This window comes from Gambusia affinis, linkage group LG08 (genome assembly GCF_019740435.1).
Source record: "Gambusia affinis linkage group LG08, SWU_Gaff_1.0, whole genome shotgun sequence".
NCBI lineage: Eukaryota > Metazoa > Chordata > Actinopteri > Cyprinodontiformes > Poeciliidae > Gambusia > Gambusia affinis.
The window spans coordinates 4,117,018-4,135,655 of record NC_057875.1 but is presented as its reverse complement, the minus strand read 5'-3'; the positions used below and the strand labels follow the sequence as shown (position 1 = coordinate 4,135,655).

The following is an 18,638-nucleotide window of genomic DNA, read 5'->3' as shown; positions in this document are numbered from 1 at the left end:
AGTAAAACCCACACACAGACAGTTGAGAGCTTTATATATATTTTATATACAAACAGATAAATTAGAGTGAAGCACAAGAAATCATTTTTACTCTATAAAGTCAGGTTGCACAAAAAGATGCAACGATCCACCTTCATGTTTCCCAGCCTGCAGAACAACTACAGGGTCTACAGAATCTGGCTGAGTTCTCTAACTGCTGGCAAAAATATCAGCTATTCCTAAAATACTCACTTTTAATATTTACATATAAACAAAGAGTTCCCAAGAACAGAATAAAGTGAAGTGGATTTAAACATTCAACAACATATTCATCCAGAAACAAGAAGTCAGCGAAATGCAACATCGGGTTCAGGTTGCAGGACGAAGTTCTGCTGATGAGTCCGTTAGAAACTCTAATTTCTATAATTGACATTAAATGGGCTCTGAGGAAGGAGTGTCCAAACGTCTCACAATAAGGGCCAGATCACAAAGGTGAAAGTATTGAAGAGCCATATTGTTTTACAACTTAAAAACGTGTAATAAATTATACATGCAATATTTAATGAAGCAAAGAGGCGTTTTCTTTGTATTACTAAAAGCTGGATAGTTTCCTAACTTTGTTGGGTAATTTTTTTTTTCAGTTTATCAGGTTTAAAATATCTTTTAGTCAATTGCCTGCAACAAAAATGACATTGTTCTTTAAAATTATCAAGTTTAATAGAAGTATTAATGTGCTTTAATTTTTAAAACTAATAATTAAAACTGAAAGAAGTGAAAGAATTAAATGCGTCATTAAAACTCTTGCTAAAAATGACAAAAACAGAGGGCCGCATTCAGTGTTTAAGAATCATTTCAGAAGAAAATTATTCAAAAAATAAATATTTCTTCTGAGTAAAAATTGTAGTCAGAAAATGTTTTTTATTATTATTATTTTCAAAAAAGTAATTTCTAAAAATTATGTTTCAGAAATAAAAAAAAATCCCATAAGAAAATGTAAAGCACATAAATTTTTGTAAGTTCTGGTAACTAAAGTTTCTCATCAGAAACAATTACAAAGGTTGAATTCTGATCTTTTAAAAATACAGAATGTAAAATTATGTTATTCCATTTTGTGGCAGCAGTAGAAATGTTAGTTTGATTTTCTTTCATGTTTTAACTAATTAAAAGATTTTTAGAGGGTCTGATGACACCTGAACCCGACGTTAAAAACGTCACACCACATGACTGAATATGAAGCCTCTGCAGAAAGTGCTCATCCTGAACGCTTTGAATTACATTGTACAAAAACTTAATACCTTTAAATTGTTGCTGGTTTTCCAGACTGGATCAAACTGTTACAAGGGGAGAATAAACATAAACCTGGAGACAGTCCTGATGCTGTCAGAAGGATCAAATGATTTCCATCTTTAAATGAAGTTCATGATCAGAGAGACTCTGATCTGATGAAATCCTTAGAAAACAAAAGGTGAAGCTGTATAAAATAACACACAATTCATCTTACGTACATTATAGGGCCTAAAATAAGTTTTTTAGACCAGACAGCAGTCTGTGTGTGAACGTGTCTGCAGTTTCTGTCTTGATTTGGGTTAACTGGGGTTTTAATGTGCTGCTCCTCTTCCATTCGTTGCATCATGTGCCTCCAGATCCAAAGGAGCGTTCCTTAGTTTCCAACTGGATGGAGGAAATACACAGATTGTTCTCAGAAACCGCACCTGACGAGACAAGAGAGCGAAAACGATCAGTTTATGCACAAAACAAGTTGGAGATGTGTCTACAACAAAGAAATAGTTAAAGTTCTGCCCTGTTTCATTTGGATATGATTCGAGTCCTCCACACCAGAAAAAATACAGAGAACCGTCGTTTGTCAACAACTGACGTAAACTGAACTGATGTGAAAATAAAATCACATCAGTTTGAAAGACTAATAAATAATATTTATTTAATAATATTTTAACAGTTTGTTTTTGGGTTTTATTCTGGCACAACCGGACCTTTAAGAATATCCATGACCCGGATTTGGCCCAAGATGAAAATGAGTTTGAGCCCAAAAAGCCAGCGAAATAAAACTGAACTAACATGAAAAACCCCAAACTATTAAAACCCTGGTAACTACCTTGTCTGTCCACTTCATGTCACTGTTGTGCTGCTGCTGCCGTCTCCTCCTCCATCCTCTCTTCATCCGCCTCCTCCTGCATCCTCTCCTCCTCATCCTCTTCCTTCGCCATCGGGCAGGATGGACGTTCTCTCTGTCTTTGGCTTCGCCGGCCCTTGTGGGCGACGCCTTTCCTTCTCCGGGGCAGTAAGGACGGACTGGTGGACGGTGAGGGGCAGGAGGAGGAGGGAGAACCGGGTTTGGATCGAGGTGCGGGGCTTTGTGGCGGACTGGAGGCAGGAGAGGACGGCCAGCCCGAGGAGGTGCAGTGATCCTGGAACAGCTGGTGGAGCGACGCGTTGTCCTGGTCCGGAACCGGCGCCGAGGTGGAGGAATCTGGAGCCATCAGGCAGACGGCTGCTTCAATGTCGGCAAGAACTCTGGGAGGAGAATCTGGGAGACGGGAGGGAATAATCTGAGTTTAGACCGTTTGAAAACATTTTCCACGTCTGAGGAAGAAAACTTTACTGTACCGGGTCCGCTGCTGGTCTGAGACTCGTCTGTCATCGGCGGCTCTGCTTCCTCCTGGATCGTCGGTACCGATGCCAGTAGGCCTAGAACACAGATATGTTATTTAATTAAAGATGACCTATTATATTTTATTGAACAGGTTACGGTATTTATTACATTGTTTTGCACAAGATTTTATAAATACTTAGATAATCAGATTTTAGTCTAGTCATTCTGCCTATTTTTGAGCTGTTTTAGGGACTCCTGTCACTTTTAATCCAAACAAGCAGCTGCTGGCCACTGCAGGTGCTTGTGGTCAGCTACACATAAAAAAAAGGATTCAAAAAGATGCAAAATCTTTCAAGGGTATAGCTTTGAAAATCATTAGTAGAGCCTCCTGCACAACCAAAATAATGCAGCAAGTGGTTTCTGGATGATAAGTCAACAACAAAAAATTTTTTTTTTTTTTCCCAAAAGACAGCCATTGTACAGCCCATACATTGATAAAGCAGCTGACCAAACATGCTGGAGCTCAGCTTGGGTTGCTAGGTAACGGACAAAACTCTGCTCCAGTTGCTAGGTAACACGCAGTGCGACTCAAAAATTGGGAGGCTGTTGAAACGGCTCGTTTTTCAGACACCAGAATATAATAACTTATTGTCAAAAAACAATTGGATGTTTGTTTTTAAACACTTGGGTTGTTCATAGAAGCAGTTGAGACCCAAAGGACAGTATAAAAACACGCTAAAAGCCAGTTTTGCATGATAGCTCCCCTTTAAACCTCCTGCTGGTTAATCTATCATCAGAGCATCTCTGTAAAGCAAACCTTCAAAATCTGACACAAAGACATTTAGGACTTCGCAGGCTACGGAACAAAAAACAAAACAAAACAGTTGAAAGAAATTTTAGGGAAATTTTATTCTTTTCTTTATTACAGAAAGTGTGTGATAATATTTGGTTTTGGTCTATAGTAATTTAGAAATTCTGTCTACAAGATACAGTTTTTGTTTCATTAAAATATTTTTAAGTCAAAGGAGAATGAAGTGAAAAATATATACATTCTGGCAATTTCAATAAAAAAGATAACATTTCATTAGCCTCAAGTAGCTTCAGCTTGATTTCAGCCCACAAACCAAAGAGTTTGGACAGTTTAAACATCTCCTAGCTGCTCCCTTTAGGGGGCGCTACAGCAGGTCAGTACTGTACTTACTGAGTCCCCTGTAATGGGACAGCTGCTGGTAAACTTGCTTCATGCGCTCGATGTTGAGCCGGCTGCCTTCTGCGTGGTTTATCATCGGTTTGGGGTAATCCACTCCCACCACGCAGTTCGCCGCCTTCTGCAGAGACTCCGGGGCGTTCCACGGCTCGTAGATGTAGCGGTTCGGAAAGTCCTTCAGGATGGGAACGTAACGCCTGCAGGACGAATCAGTATGTCAAATTTAGAAATTTGATCAAAATAAGCTAAAACACTAATTTTAGCTTAAATGCTACCATTAGCATCTGGGCAATCACTACAAGAACATCGGCTAACATCGACTTACTCTACTCAGTAAATCTGGTTTCGCTTTTCTGTAAAAAATTTGCTAAAATTATCATTAGTATAGATGCTACCATAAAACTCTGGGCTGTTGCTGGCATGTCGACTAATATGCACTTACTCCATTCGGTATGATGTTTATCTTTTCTATAAGAAAATAGATAGACGCTTATCCTAGCTTGATATGCTGCCACTAGCATGTGGACAATCTTTAGCCTGTTGACCATAAAGCACAAAAAGGAGTGTAATCCCTAAATTAAAATTAGCTAAATTGGTAAGGTTAACACAAATACCATCATTGGCATCCGGGGTATCATTCGCATGTTGACCAACATTGACTTACTCCATTCAGAATTGTCTTTCCTACAAAAATGAGCTAAAAATTAATACCACCATTACCATGTGGGCTATCATTAGTACGTTCACTATAATTAACATACTCCACCTAGTGTAAAAAAATAAACTTTTCTATCAATATTAGCTAAAATATCACCAGAATGTTGACTAACATTGGCTAACTCCATTCTCTACTAGCCTCCAATGCCCTTGCATTGCTATGGCAGATCCCAATAATATAACTGTTTAACATTGTCCGACCCGAATGTCCACAATCTTCATCATGGACCAAAGTCTTCCTGCAATATTACATCAGCTCTGCATCTGTTTGCGTTTTTACAGTGTAACCCAACCCCACTGTGTAGGCAACTACCATACATCTTTACTGCTTTCTTCTTCTGTAGTTTACTTCTCCATCGATTTATCATCTGAGAGAATTTGCTGACGGTAAAGAATTTGTCCTTTAAAGCGATCCGGTACTGTATGCTGGTGCACGGCTCAAGGTGAGAGCTGCAGAGCTGTGGTTTGAAATCTGTGCTTGAAACTCACCACACTTCCTGTAGCCAAGCAGTCGCTACAGGAAGTGCATCCTTCATAAACAGACACACCCTGAGATGCACTGTTCATCTGAGATTGAAATCTGTCAGTTTGCTCTCAATTTCCTCATCTGTAAACCAACATTATTTGTTTTGAATTCAGCAAAACTGATAAAAATTAGGGTCAAAAGCAGAGAAGCAGAAATTATGAGAATCTATCAGTTTCTCCATTTGCTATAGGATTTACACCTTCTCAGCACTTGTTTTACGCTTTATGCATGCATAACACCAGGAGTGCTTTTATTGTGAAAAGACCAGAAATGTTCCATTTTCTAAAATATCTGTTAGAACTGGGCTATGAAACAGTTTATCAATTAAGTTAATTTTTGGTTTTTGATTATTTAATCTTGAGAACATAAGGACATTTTTCACCCAATGCACTCCTCGAGTTTCCATAGTTCAGAGTCATGTGAGTGCGCCCAGAGCCGCCATCTTGTTTGAGAAGCGTGTTTATCAGCTTCTATTTATTTGGAATTTGAATTCAGGTCAACTCTATGACAAAATATTAGGGATAGGTTAAGATTTTTTTTAATATTACAACAATAAAGTTATAATATCATGAGAAAATATTCATAATATTAGGAGAATGAAGCATAAATTTTATGAGAATTCCAACATGAAAAATACATTTATATATACAGATGATACATAACAGAAACAGTTAATCCTTTAACACATCAGCATCAAATTATTACCAGTATTAGGACTCTGAAAGGTTCAAAGTCCTAATAAAGTTCACCTGTGTCTATTTTGAAGAAAGAACCACACAAACTCAGGTTTGTCAAATCCCTTTTTTCATTAAAGCAACTTTTTCTTGTAATTTCAAGACGTTTTTGTTTCCTGGTAAAACTGCATCCTTTTTCTGCTAATATGACCACATTCTCATAATTAAACAAAAATTATTCTAGACTGGCCCTGAAGTCCCACCAGTGACATAAAAAGCCCTTTTAAATGTCATCTATATATTTTTTTTTCTAAAAGTGAGAGGAAAAGAAATTAGGTAAATCTGATATTTTGGATTATTAACTTAGCCATTAACTTTATGGCTAAATTGAGGCCATAAAGTTTGTTAAAAAAAACCCAAAAAAACAATTGAAACTGAAAAAAAAAGTTTGAATCTGAAAAAATGTAATGTTTTGAAACATGGCCCCAATTTAGTTCCATACACATTATAGTAGTATCTCCTACCGGTGAATTAGCAGGTCTGACGTCAAAGAAAGCCAGAAATGCATCTAAGCTTGCAGTAAGTTGGGCGTGCGGGCGCTAAGCTGACCTGATGTAGTCTCCTGACGGGTCGGTCCTCCTCCCGAAGCCCACGGGACAGTAGCAGTGAAAGAACTGCTGGAAGAAGGCGCTGCAGGACAGCCACATCCAGCTGCCGGCGTTCACGCTCCAGTCGGCGTCCAGCAGCAGCTCCTCAAACACCTGCAGGAAAAACAACAACACACCATCAGTTGGCTTAAACTAAAGCCGGGAAAATTCCTGATGTTTTAAAGAGGAAAAAAAAAGTTTTTCTTCCCTAGATTAGGGCTTGTTTGGAGTTGATTTTGAAACATAATCAATGAAACATTAATCAACAATCTGATGCATAATAACGGCAAAATGAAATGTTTGTGGAATCAACTGCCTCACTTGCTCTGTGGTTACCTAGCAACTCTCTCATTCTTTGGTTACCTAGCAACAACCTGTTGAGTAACTTTCGCAGCAGCAGTTTAAGGTTTCACTATGATGCCTCATAACTGCTTAAAAATAAATAAAGACCGTGGAGAGAAAACTGTGGATAAAACAGGAAAGATCACACCACCAGTTTGGCAGTTTTCCAGATATGTAAAACAAAAAAGCTAATCAGCAATAATCAATAGTGACTGATAGGAAATGCTTATACAGAGATACGTTTTTCAGCCATATTGTTCAGCTCCACTCTAGATATAAATCTATAAACAATTTGGTTTCTGTCAAATCTGTCAGGATGCAAGAAAGGACTAAAATAAATTCTATGTTGGACAATTAATTTAGTTGTAGATAAAAACTGCTTTAGGAGACATAGTTTGTTCAAATTTAACAAACTGTTGCTCATGTATTTAAGGGCAAAACCGCAAAACAAGTCAAACCCACGTATTCTGATTTTTAAGTGATCAGTGGTGGTTGATTAGCTAATGTAAACACCTAATCTGTCGGAGTTAGTGTTGCCTTATTTTAGTGTTAACTCAATGAAAAAAGACCAAACTGTGCAGCAAATCTACATGTTAAGTTTGTCAAAGTCAAGCTAGCATGACTAGCCTACTCCCCACTCCCTCTCTATTTTTTTTTATTAAAACTTTTCACTGCCTTGTGAAATGTGACACCCTTGGACGTAGTTATCAGTTGGTCAATATATTGACATTGTGTGCCTTTCGCTAATATTTTGCACAATTGTGTCATTTTCCTGACTCAATGAATAGCAGTGACGCATGTTAGCTCACGATAGTCTGACCTTCATCCCGCTCTCCCAGCTGATCCACAGGTCGCCTCTGGTGAGGAAGCAGGCCACGGCGTGCCGCGCCCGGTGGTGGATCCAGCCCTCCTGCCTCAGCTGAGTCATGATGGCGTCGATCCAGGGGAAGCCAGTCCGTCCCTCGGCCCACTTGGCCAGCGCCTCTGGGTTCTGGTCCCATGGGATCTATTGACAAACAGGTAAATAAGCATTAATCTCTGCTGCGGAGCTACAGAGTAAACATTAACGCCCACTCGTTCACTTTTCAAGCATTTTCAAGGTAAGTTTTCAAACTTTCAGCATCACATTTTGGAGCTACAAACAAATGAACTGAAAAAAATAAATTTTCTATTCACTATTTTATGATATTTTATTCTGCAATAATATTCTACATTCTGCAGCAGGGAGAAAGACGATAACTGAAAAACAACAAAATAATTTTTTTAAATGTTGGTCTGAGAACAAAATGCTAAATTAACACACAAAAAAACCATGTATAAGATATAAGCCAATCTTTATTTTAATTACACAGATCATTATGTCATTAATAATAAGAAATATTCAGCAAATTGAAACAATACAAACAAAGGATGTTAGGGAAATGACCTTTATGCCCAAATCAAATGCTTAAAATACAATATGCAAAAAACGTTGCCCAAAAAAATTCTCAAAGAAATGTTCTCACCAAATGTTCTGGCAATTAGCAAATAGAAATAATTTTGGTGATTCCAACTAATCTAAGACATGCAAAGTTTAGTCTGACTTAACTTCAAACAGTGAGAAAAAATAAAAAGTCTTTAATAGGTGTGTAAAAATGATCTGGTTTCAACTGAAAGTAACGTTTTCAAAATGTATGCTTTTGATCAAAACTCTTCAGTTTGAACATCAAGCACTTTCAAGGACTTGATAGAAAAATCAAGCACTTTCCAAACCTTGAAAACACCAAATTGAAAATTCAAGCATTTCCAAGGATTTCAAACACCTGTACAAACCCGTCTCACGCTCACCTGCACGCAGATGGGGTTTCCCTCCATGCGGTCAAAGTTTGGGTTGTTGGTGGCGGCGGTGTAGAAGAACTCCCTCCACAGGAGCTGGCCGTACAGCGACAGAGGAGGACTGCTCCGCTTGCAGAGCTGAGGAGGAGAAGAAGAAGAAGAAAACCCAGAGAGACAAAGATTAAGTTTGGTTCTGGATCAAAACGGGAATATTCAACCACCTTCATGTCCAAACCACCTTGTGCAGAATTCTTACTGCTTAGGAAAAGTTAGGCTGAAGACTTTAAGACATTTTTTTATGAAACATCTAATAAAATTTAAGACCAACGTCAAAATAAACACAAATTAAACAACCACATTATTCAGAATGCTTATTTTACCATAAGGCATGACTCTTTAGTCCAATGATAAAGTTTCCAGACGAAGAAAACGAATAAATGCCCAAATGGTGGTTAACTATAACTGCATAATTTGTGTTTGTCCACAATATCTCTGCTTTACAAACTGCAGTTTGCAACTTTTATAAAAATATGATTCTTATATTTTTGTTAAAAGTGTCATCATGTGTCAGATAAAAAACTAAGTCCTCTGCCAGTGTTAGGTACAGAAAAACAGCCAATCAGATCCAGGAGAAGGGCTTTACCGCTGTCAATCATGCTCGTGTACATTGAGATCGTTCTCTGGCTCTGATTGGTTGTTTCTCCTTGTTGCCAGAAAGGGCAGCTGTCTGTAAAACAGTAAAAAGGACTAAACAGACGTTCCTCACAGTTGTGTTTTGTTTTGGACAGAAGCTGTTTGTGTTTACTGGAGCCAGTCGCTCTCAGTACCTTCATGTAGATCTCTCTGAGGTTGTAGTATAGCAGCCTGCAGGACAGGCAGCCGAAGCGCAGGTAGGGGCTGAGGCCTGTGGGGCTGGCATACAGAGAGCAAGTCTTCACCCGAGTGTTGGCCACCCACACCTGAGGAGACGGAGGCTCAGGTGTCAATCAGTCAGGGGAGCGACAGATGTGACTCCAATCAGACGCTGAGATGCTCAAAGTAATTTAATAAAACTCTCCTTTTTTAAAAGTTATTAATTAAATCTACAGTATTTATGAGTTCTTCAGCTTTAGGAGTTTCTGTTTTTCACTAAAACAGAAAAAAGCATGTCCAATATTAGGTTAACTTATTGAAGTTAGAATTTATAACAGTGACATTGAAAAGTGAAACGTCTCAGTAAATAATCTCACACTGATGCTGCTCATTATGTGGGATTTATATGGAGGACTAATCCTGCCAAAACTGGCAAAAAATGAAAAATAAATAAATAAAATATAAGATTGTAGTTCAGCAAGTTTTCCAAATTTTGTTCTTATTCCTGAGAACAAACTATATATTTTTTCTAACAATGAAGTAAAAAAAATAATAAATTAGAAAATTGGATGTTTTTTAAAAACATAAATAAATAAATAAATAAATAAATAAATAAATAAATAAATAAGGCTAATGTGCAACACAGGTTTTTCAGTTTTGGCTCTAATGTTTTTATACACATTTTGTTCCTTCATTAAAATTAAAATAAATAAACAAATAATAATAATAATAAAATAAAAACAAATTTTTTGCTAAATTAAAATATTAAATTATTAGCTAATTGTTGGAAATTATTTTCAATTTTAGTTTTTTAAATTACATTTCTTGTCTTCCAAATGATTTTTAAGCAATTTTGTAAAAATTGCTTTAAGGTGTTTTCATCTTTATCCTGATTTGATAGGTTATTATCATCTGAGTTTTTCACACAAATCGAAAGCAGACGCTCATGATTTAAACACCAAAACAAGCGCTCTAGTCCTGCCGCTCGGCTCTAGTGTCAGTTTTACGTTTTTGTCCAGGTATCTGCTCAGTCGGTCCAAAGCCTCCGACTCTCCTCCCCGCCACACAGGTGGAGGTAACCCCTCCGTCCTGAAACCTGCACACACATTTAAATCAAATCAAGTTAAAATAGTGGTGTGATGATGCAAAACAAAGCTCTTTAGAAGCTGGGAAGCAAGAATTTGAATGGAAAAAATATTAAAGAAAGCAAGATATCAAACATTTTGGTAAGCAGACCATTTATTTCCAAACTCTACAGCTTTAAGATCCACACACCGTGTTAATAATGAATTTAAAAAACTTCTTGCATTTACATTAAAAAAATCATCATTTTTAAGGGTCTAAGAAAAGCTACAATCACGTTTATTTAATGGTTTCTAAGATTTATATTGGTTCATAATTGATTTCTTGTCAAAACTGCTGCCTTAAATTCTCCTTTGGCGTTCCACAGGGCTCACAGTTAGATCCCTTTCTTTTTATCACTACCTTTAGGTCATAACATTTGTAACAATGAGAAAATTTAGCACATTTATATATATGTATATATAAAATAAAGAGCAGCAATTATTTGTTTTAATTTAATGTGGATTAAAACGGCCTGCGTGTGGATCTGGAGATGCTTACCTAGCTCCTCCAGTGAAGGTATACTGTACAGCTGGTCGTGGTTTTCGGAGATTTTGCCGAGGCATCGGTTCATCTGTTGCTGGCTGACGGGAGCCAGAGGTCTCCTAGGCAACTCCAGTCGGCTCACAATGGCCTGAAAGCGCTTAAAGGTCAAAGGCGGGTTGTTGTTGTTCATCTCGATTATCCTGCAGGCATGAAAACAGCAGAGGAAGATTACAGCTCTGCTGCATTTAAAGTTGGTTTATTCCAGGAATTCATGAATTATATAGCCATTAAAGCACAGACTGATGTAATCCAGGCATTTATTTTTGGTTATATTCCATGGTGAACAATTAAAACTATGGAAATTATATTTGTTGAATAGTAATTTATTTACTGGTAGAATTTTAAAAAGCTACTTTCCAGGCTACATTTTCTAGATTTTTTTCTGCAGCATTTTTATTGACATTTAGGAAATTTCACACTATGTGATGCTAAAATTGGCTTGACATTTCTGAAGTGTGCCGTGAAAGCATTTCAAAGTTTGAGACTTTATTTTTAAAATCTAGAACAAAACTCATCAAATAAGGAATTTATTTTGCAGAAGGCTCCTTAAATCTGGAATAAAACCGCACCTGTTTATAGTTGCCTTTGATACATTATTAGTAAAACATTAATCAATACTTTGATGTGTAATGATGGCACTTGACAAAATGTAATGCTCAGTTAATGACTGCGTGTTCTGTGACTGTTTTTATGACGTAAAACACTTTGAAAAGGCTTGTTTTAATTGCAAGGAGGATAATTCTTCTTAAATGGAAATCACCACAACCTCCTTCTTTCATACTTTGGTTGAGGAATATTGTTTATTTTCTTAAACTTGAAAAAATTAGGATGTCACTACGGGGTCCCTCTGACAAATTTGCAGAAATCTGGCAGCCATTACTACGATTGGTTGGTCAAGTTAATTTCCATTCTGTCCCAGTCTAGTCCTTCGTGTATGTATTTGTCTGCTCATCTTGTGTCCTTTTTCTCGGATTTTCCTTTTCTTATGGTTCTGTATTTACTTTCCTGGGCACAAACTGTACTTTTTTTTTTAGGTGTAGCAGAATGCATCTTAATTTTTATTTATTTCAAAACTTTTTTGTGTGTGTGTGTCCTTTTTCTTATGACTTTCTTATTGCCTGGGAGTGATTGGAGGTTGTTTTGTTGTGTTTTTGTTTTGTTTTTATAACTCAAGGGAATTGTATGGTTTGTTTTATATGTATCACATTGTAAATGTATGGCTGTGCAATTCCTGTTAAAAACCAAATAAACAAAGTTTGAAAAAAAGGCTTGTTTTATACAAATAACCTTTTTATTTTTATTTGTTTTATGCCTTTGTTTAGGATTTTGTGCCCAGTCTCAGAACAGCTCCACCCTGCGCTTAATCTGAGTGAATCAGAACCAATCTGTGTTTTCATCAGTCCGTCTGGCTGCTGCCGCCTCAGTTTTAAACGGATCGGCTTCCCTGTGGACTTTTTTAAATTTCCTTCTTACACAACCTGCTGAGGACCTGCAGCAGGGACGGCGTCCCATTGGCTGGATCCGCTCTGAATGAGCGCATTTTCACAACACTGGAACGCACAAAGCCCGGCTTCACCCAGCTGGTACACTAACACACAGGCCGGCGGTAATCCGCTGGTTACGTAACATGGAGAAGGTTCTTCACTCTTGCCCGTTAAAACCCACTCATCCCCGCACATGGGTGCAGTGTGTGACCTGCAGTGACAGCAGCCGGCCACTGGGGGCTCCATCGAGTCTGACACGCTGGAGATTCACTTTAGCTGCAAACGGGATGCTTTAAAGTCCTGATTCAGAGAATATTAGACCAAAATGTATTTATTTATTAAATAAATTTCTAGGAGTTTCATTTTTCTTAACATCCAAGTTATTTCTGTGTTTCTACTATATTTTTATATTTGTTCAGATATACTTATTTTATTCAGTTATTTGACTTGACTTTAAAAACTGTTATTTTTTTTAACTTTCGTTGTGCTTTCTTTTGTGAACAATGAGAACAAAAGGAGTTCTGATTCTAAATATAGTGTTAAATTACATTAGAGAAAGCCACCGTGCTTCATTGAGAAAGTCAGATGTAGCCAGAAAGACCCAAAGTTACAGATTTTACCACCATAAACCTCCAATTTGTAGATGCACACTGGTTGCAGTTTTCTGGCCAATCGCCAGTATTTAAATAATCTGAAATTGATTTATTTTATAAATGACACCATCAGGTGTTATAGATGGAGATGCACCGATACAATATTAGTATCTCAGATTGTAATTCCTGAGAATAAATCTGACAGCACTTGTACTCCTCTAAATATATACTGAAGTTCCTATATTATTAAAAACTCTACAGTTTCTCTCTTTTCTTTTAGCAAGTGCCCAGATCTGTGATGAAAAAACATGAATATCCTCATCAGTTGTTCTAAAAGGGCTCAAAAATATTTCTTTACCCATATGTTACTTTAGGATACAAGTTGTTTTTAGTTTTAACTACCAGAAGGAAAAAGACCTGACTCAGAGTTATTAAAGACTCTGTGGAGACACAAGAAGCTCATTCTATGGGAAATAAAATAATGTTATATTTTTAATCTTCCATTCCTCTTTTAAATGATAGCCTTTGCTTGTGGAAGCTGAATCTCGCTGTGAATCACAGACCTGTCCAGGTGGTAGAGGGTGTGCGAGTTCCTGACCACCGTCTCCACTCCAAACTCCTGGGCCATCTTGATGATGGCGCCGTCCCTCTCCTTCCCGTAGGGCTCCGGGTCGTATTCGAACGTCAGCCGGGTCACGTTCCATTCCTGCAGCGGGACGAAACAGAAGCAAAGGTTTGTGAAAAGAATAGATAAAACTGAATGAAGAAAGAAAGAAATGCAGGAAAATCAATAAGTTTTTTCATAAATTTATGTCTGTGTGTGTTTATATGGTGTTCATCATTTAAACGAAGATGAAGACTAAGATTTAGATGAAGATTAAGATTTAAGTAAAGATAAAAAGAACAAGGACGATTTAGAAGAAGACAAAGATGTCATTTTAGATGAAGAGGACAAAGATGATTTAGCTTTAGATGAAGAAAAAATATTACTTGGATCTAGATGAAGACTAAGACATAGATAAAAAAAAACAAGATGATAATTCAGATGAAGAGAAATATGGTGGGTTAGATTTAAATGATGACAAAATGATTTAGATTAAGACAATGATCATAATTTAGTTGAAGATGACAAAGAGAAATATCAAGATAATGGCAAAAAGCAGCAGAAGAGAAAGGTAGGGGTGATGTCTGATCCACTGTTTTGTTATTAGTTTAATTGGAAAGTAAATAGGACCACAAACATAAACAGCAGGCTTGGGCGTTCCCATTTATTAAGCTTGACTAAAAACAAAAGAGTTTTTCTAATTTCCTGTTCTAATTATACACAACAAACGATCGAAACAAAGATGAACAACATAAAAAATGCAGGTCATTGTATTTTGTTTTACTTCGATAGTTTATTTCTTGACTGGACAAACTTGCCAGGCCCTGATTTACAGACGCATTTCTACAAAAATAAGATTACAATGGACTCCTGCTATATTAGGAGATGCTTAAATCCAGGAATACTTCAGACTCGATATAAAAACGCTTATAACATACTATTCTAATACTATTCTCCAAAAGTACCTTAATATGCATTAATAAACACAGTAGAAACCATCTTAGGACAACTGCAGCTAACATCCACAGTCTTCCTTTTCTCCAATTGAGGGTTCAATCAATCAGTGCAAAGGAAAATTAATGGGACTCCTCGATTGGCTGCTTTGCAAATGAGAACATGCCAAGCTAGCATTACACCCAGCTCTGTTTTCTTTTTAATATGTTATATATGCTCTGCAAACTTTCCCTCAAATAATTTTGTTGCATATCCCATGACAAAAAGTTTGAACACAAATAAATCAGTGTATTTACACAGCAGAGGAAAGCTTATGACATGAAGAAAACATTAGATCAGAAATAAACCTCCAAGCACACCCAACATCACCACAGGTATTCAATCTGCCGCATCTAAGGTCAACCAGAACAAAGGAAGTGGATAAGCCAGTTAAGAGGCTGAGGATGGCAGATAAAAACAAAAAACATTTGACTGATTTACTCTTCAAGAACTTCCAAGCGAAAGAATGTCCAGCAACCTCAGCCGGCAAAAAGATCAATTTTATTGTCGACTAATGGTTTATTACATTAAAATGAGTTCCAACCAACTAACAAATAACGCCCGTTTAGATCTCCTTTTTTTCAGTGTTGTAGTTTGGATGCCATCCAGAAGAGGGCGCCACTGGTCATCCTTTAGAGGCGCCAGACATTTGATGCAGGAGAAACGGCCTAAACAGAGTCCAGTGTGGGGCGCAAAAATGCAATTTTTATGCGGTTCTGTGTTGAAATGTAATCACTTGACAAGCTCATCCATTTAAGTTTCACCTTAACGGCGAAATTCATGATGGAGCAGAGTAAACTTATTAAAAATTTACTGATGTGCTACAAAGGTGAGGAGGATGTGATGACACAAACCCAGAGGAGATAACACAGAAAAATAATGGGAAAAAAAACCATGATGGGATTTCATAAGTTAATGCACTTCATGGAGCTACAGAAGGTATTTACATATAAATATCTTTCAGTTAATGACAAATCAAGCATTTCACATATTTTACTCCTTCAGCAACCTAAGAGCTTCCTGTTTTCTTATGTTTTATAAATAAATGTAAGTTTAAAAATATGAGAAAACCACTATTTTCTCTTCATACAGTGAGCATTTAATACAGCTGCCAAAATAATGTTTTTTAATTCATTGTATAAGATGTAGCCCTTCATGTTACTGAAAGACAGTCGAAACTCTATAAACAAGAGAAAAAACTCAGGTTCTTAAGAAAATGGAAGATTATCAATTAATTGTTAGTCGATTAATAAGATCAATCAAATTTAGATTAACTCATTAATTGATAACATGCATCTTAGTGCAAACGTATTTCTTCTTTACAATGTTTAATCCCCACATTCACAGAGATCCTGGTGGAGAACATGACGTGCAGGAACACCGACCTTAAAGAGCCTCGGGAAGACCTCGGTCGGCTGACCTCGGACCACAAACAGCCTCGAGTTGAGCTTCTTCAGACTGTTGTCCAGGTCCTCCAGAGACTCCAGCAGAAACCTGCACAGAGAAGAAATATCACATGTCAAACAGCTGCAGAAATTGATTCATTATGAAGCTTATTCTGGTGTGATCTTTACTGTCTGCGTGGATGCTAAAAGCAGGCTTTAAACTCCAGAGATGTATATTCTAATATAATTTAGCCCAGGTTGTAGTTTATGTCCTGAAAACTTGCAATTATCCCTATTATCTACCTTTTGTCTTCCACTCAACTTTCCATTACGTAATTTATTGAATCCAGCGCTCTTTACAGCCACCATCTTTGGCTATCATTTTCTGGAGGCTCTTCACATCCTTGAAACTGTATTAGCTATTTTGTATTTTAAAAATCTGTTTTAATTAGTCTTCTGCAACACTCTAATATTCATAGAAACTGAAATTTCCATTTTTTAAAACCAGCAACATAACTTTTACTCACTTGTCTTCAACCCAACTGAGACTTGATTTTACTTTATCTTTACTGGTATTGATTTCATCTCTTTAATTGAGTTGTTTGATTTTGTTTTGAATTGAGTTTTTAATAAACTGCGTGCTTATCTTTGTCACTTTATTGTTATGCTTTTTTATCTTATTACTGGTGTTCAGCATTTGTTTCAGCTGTGGCTGGTGTTAAAGCGCTTTATAAATAAAATTGATGATTATTTTCATTTACTTTATGGCCTAATTATCAGAATTAGTCAAAACAAAGGCGTTGAAGTATATCCCTGTGAATGTAATGAACCTACTCACAATTTTCTCTGATTTGAATAAGTAAGATAAATTAGCTTCTTGATTTTTTGAGATGTGCCTGCGAATGAAGATTTGTTTATATTGCTGTAGAAATGTAACAATCTGTCAATAATCCCGAAATTGCCCCGAATTCATTAGTTCACATTAAGGATCACAACTTATTAAATTGTTTTTCTGTAAACGTACACACGGAAGTAATATTTGAGGATCAATTAAAATTGTGACTTTTGTTTATGGAGTTCCTTATGAGCTAGTTTTAGCTAACAGAGCGGAGGCCAAGGCCATAACTCTGAGGATTGGACATAAAAACGTAAGAACCCTCGACCTGATAAACCCTCCGAACGACATTAATAATGTCCTGGAAACAATTCAGAGTAATTGTAAGGTTTATGAGATGATGTCAAAAAATGTCAGACCTCCATCTGTTGATCCCGACATTAGCGGCTCCGGCGAACCAAGGGTCCAGGACATAAACACAGCGTACCGTGTCCGCTCCGCTAAGGGCCTCCTGCAGTGCCGGATTATCATGCAGCCGAAGACCTTTGCGGAACCAGTGCACGGAATTCACCACCATGCTTCCCTCTTATTCCACCATCAGAATAAAATCCACCAGAAAGTCAGCATTAATCCAGAAAAACTGGGATAAATGAGGACATCAACGGGACTTCTGAAAACTTCACCAGTGATAGCGGGCCACTGTTCACTGTGGCACTGTGGCAGTGAACAGTGGGCGTGACTAGTTGTTTGGCTTGCTCCCTGATTGGACAGATAGGGAAACGTCAAGAGGAATTACAAAACTGGGCCGTTGTGATTGGCTGGATCGGCAGACGGCAGAGAAAAGCGGTAAGGTGACAAGCTGTGTCACGTTTCTGTTTGCCTCGGATGTAGGGTTGAGCGGGTAGGGGTGAGATGGAGTGCGGGTTACAGACAAATGAAGGCTCTCATTTCATCTGTGTTCACATTATTATAGGGGCCATGTGATTTATACAACACAGTTTATAAAGGTAATTTGATTCAGTTATATAAATAGATACGTTAAACCTTGGTAAACAAATTTAAGACATAAAACCAGCAAATAGTAAATACCAGTTAGTAACTGGTATTTACTGCCAGTAAGTAGCGTGCTTCACATAAAACACATTTTAATATTAGGCTAAAAAAGAAGACAAAACTATTTTACTCTATTTACAAACAACCATAGAAAAAAAGCCAATCTACCGGTAATTACAAAGTTTCCCTAGCTCAGAGAAAATCAGCAGTAACTATCAAATTATGGATTTTGTTAGTACTGATTTGTGCTCAACTGGTGCTCTTGCCAGAAGAAAGTCTGTTCTCTCTATACAATATTATAGCACCGTTGCAAAGACGCATGTAAATGGAGAGGTTAAATTCAAAAGTACTTTACTCATCCCTAAGGAAAATTAAATGTTGTATATCATCCAAGTTTCTTTAGTCATTGTGAATGATGATTGTGCAGGTAGGAAACATCTTCAGTAGCAGTCAGTCTTGCAACAAATCTGAAGAGGCCTCTGACTGAAGACTGTTGATATATGACAGCCTCATGACTGTAACGACACACTAGCAGCTCAGTATCTGCTCTGCAGTAATGATATTCCATGGAAATATGTCCTGGATGACACCATCACTTATTAGCAAGTTCTGCTAATCCACCTCATTTACAATATATCTATTCAACTGAAGTA

At 37.2% G+C, this 18,638-nt stretch overlaps 1 protein-coding gene across 2 annotated transcripts; it reads right to left on the bottom strand.

The window, feature by feature from the left end:
• Window positions 1-28: 28 nt before the first annotated feature.
• Window positions 29-17,664, bottom strand: cry2 (cryptochrome circadian regulator 2). Of its 2 annotated transcripts, none has more exons than XM_044125850.1 (13): window positions 17,352-17,664; window positions 16,098-16,206; window positions 13,679-13,821; window positions 10,994-11,178; window positions 10,378-10,466; window positions 9,346-9,477; window positions 8,531-8,656; window positions 7,524-7,709; window positions 6,324-6,475; window positions 3,792-3,994; window positions 2,605-2,685; window positions 2,093-2,524; window positions 29-1,691 (listed from the first exon to the last, which is right to left on the bottom strand). In XM_044125850.1, exons 1-12 carry the CDS (start codon window positions 17,507-17,509, stop codon window positions 2,112-2,114), a joined length of 1,977 nt encoding a protein of 658 aa, XP_043981785.1. In that variant the 5' UTR covers window positions 17,510-17,664; the 3' UTR covers window positions 29-1,691; window positions 2,093-2,111. The 2 variants fall into 2 exon arrangements, with proteins under 2 accessions (XP_043981785.1, XP_043981786.1); XM_044125851.1 differs by having other exon boundaries at window positions 17,420-17,616.
• Window positions 17,665-18,638: the final 974 nt, after the last annotated feature.

Excerpts from the sequence above, each read along its gene's own strand:
- cry2 (XM_044125850.1), bottom strand. The coding sequence starts at position 17,509 with ATGGTGGTGAATTCCGTGCACTGGTTCCGCAAAGGTCTTCGGCTGCAT. Across the intron at positions 8,657-9,345 it reads TCAGAGAGATCTACATGAAG|CTCTGCAAGCGGAGCAGTCC; the intron begins GTACTGAGAGCG and ends TCTCCTCCTCAG. Across the intron at positions 6,476-7,523 it reads GCTGGGAGAGCGGGATGAAG|GTGTTTGAGGAGCTGCTGCT; the intron begins GTCAGACTATCG and ends TTTTTCCTGCAG.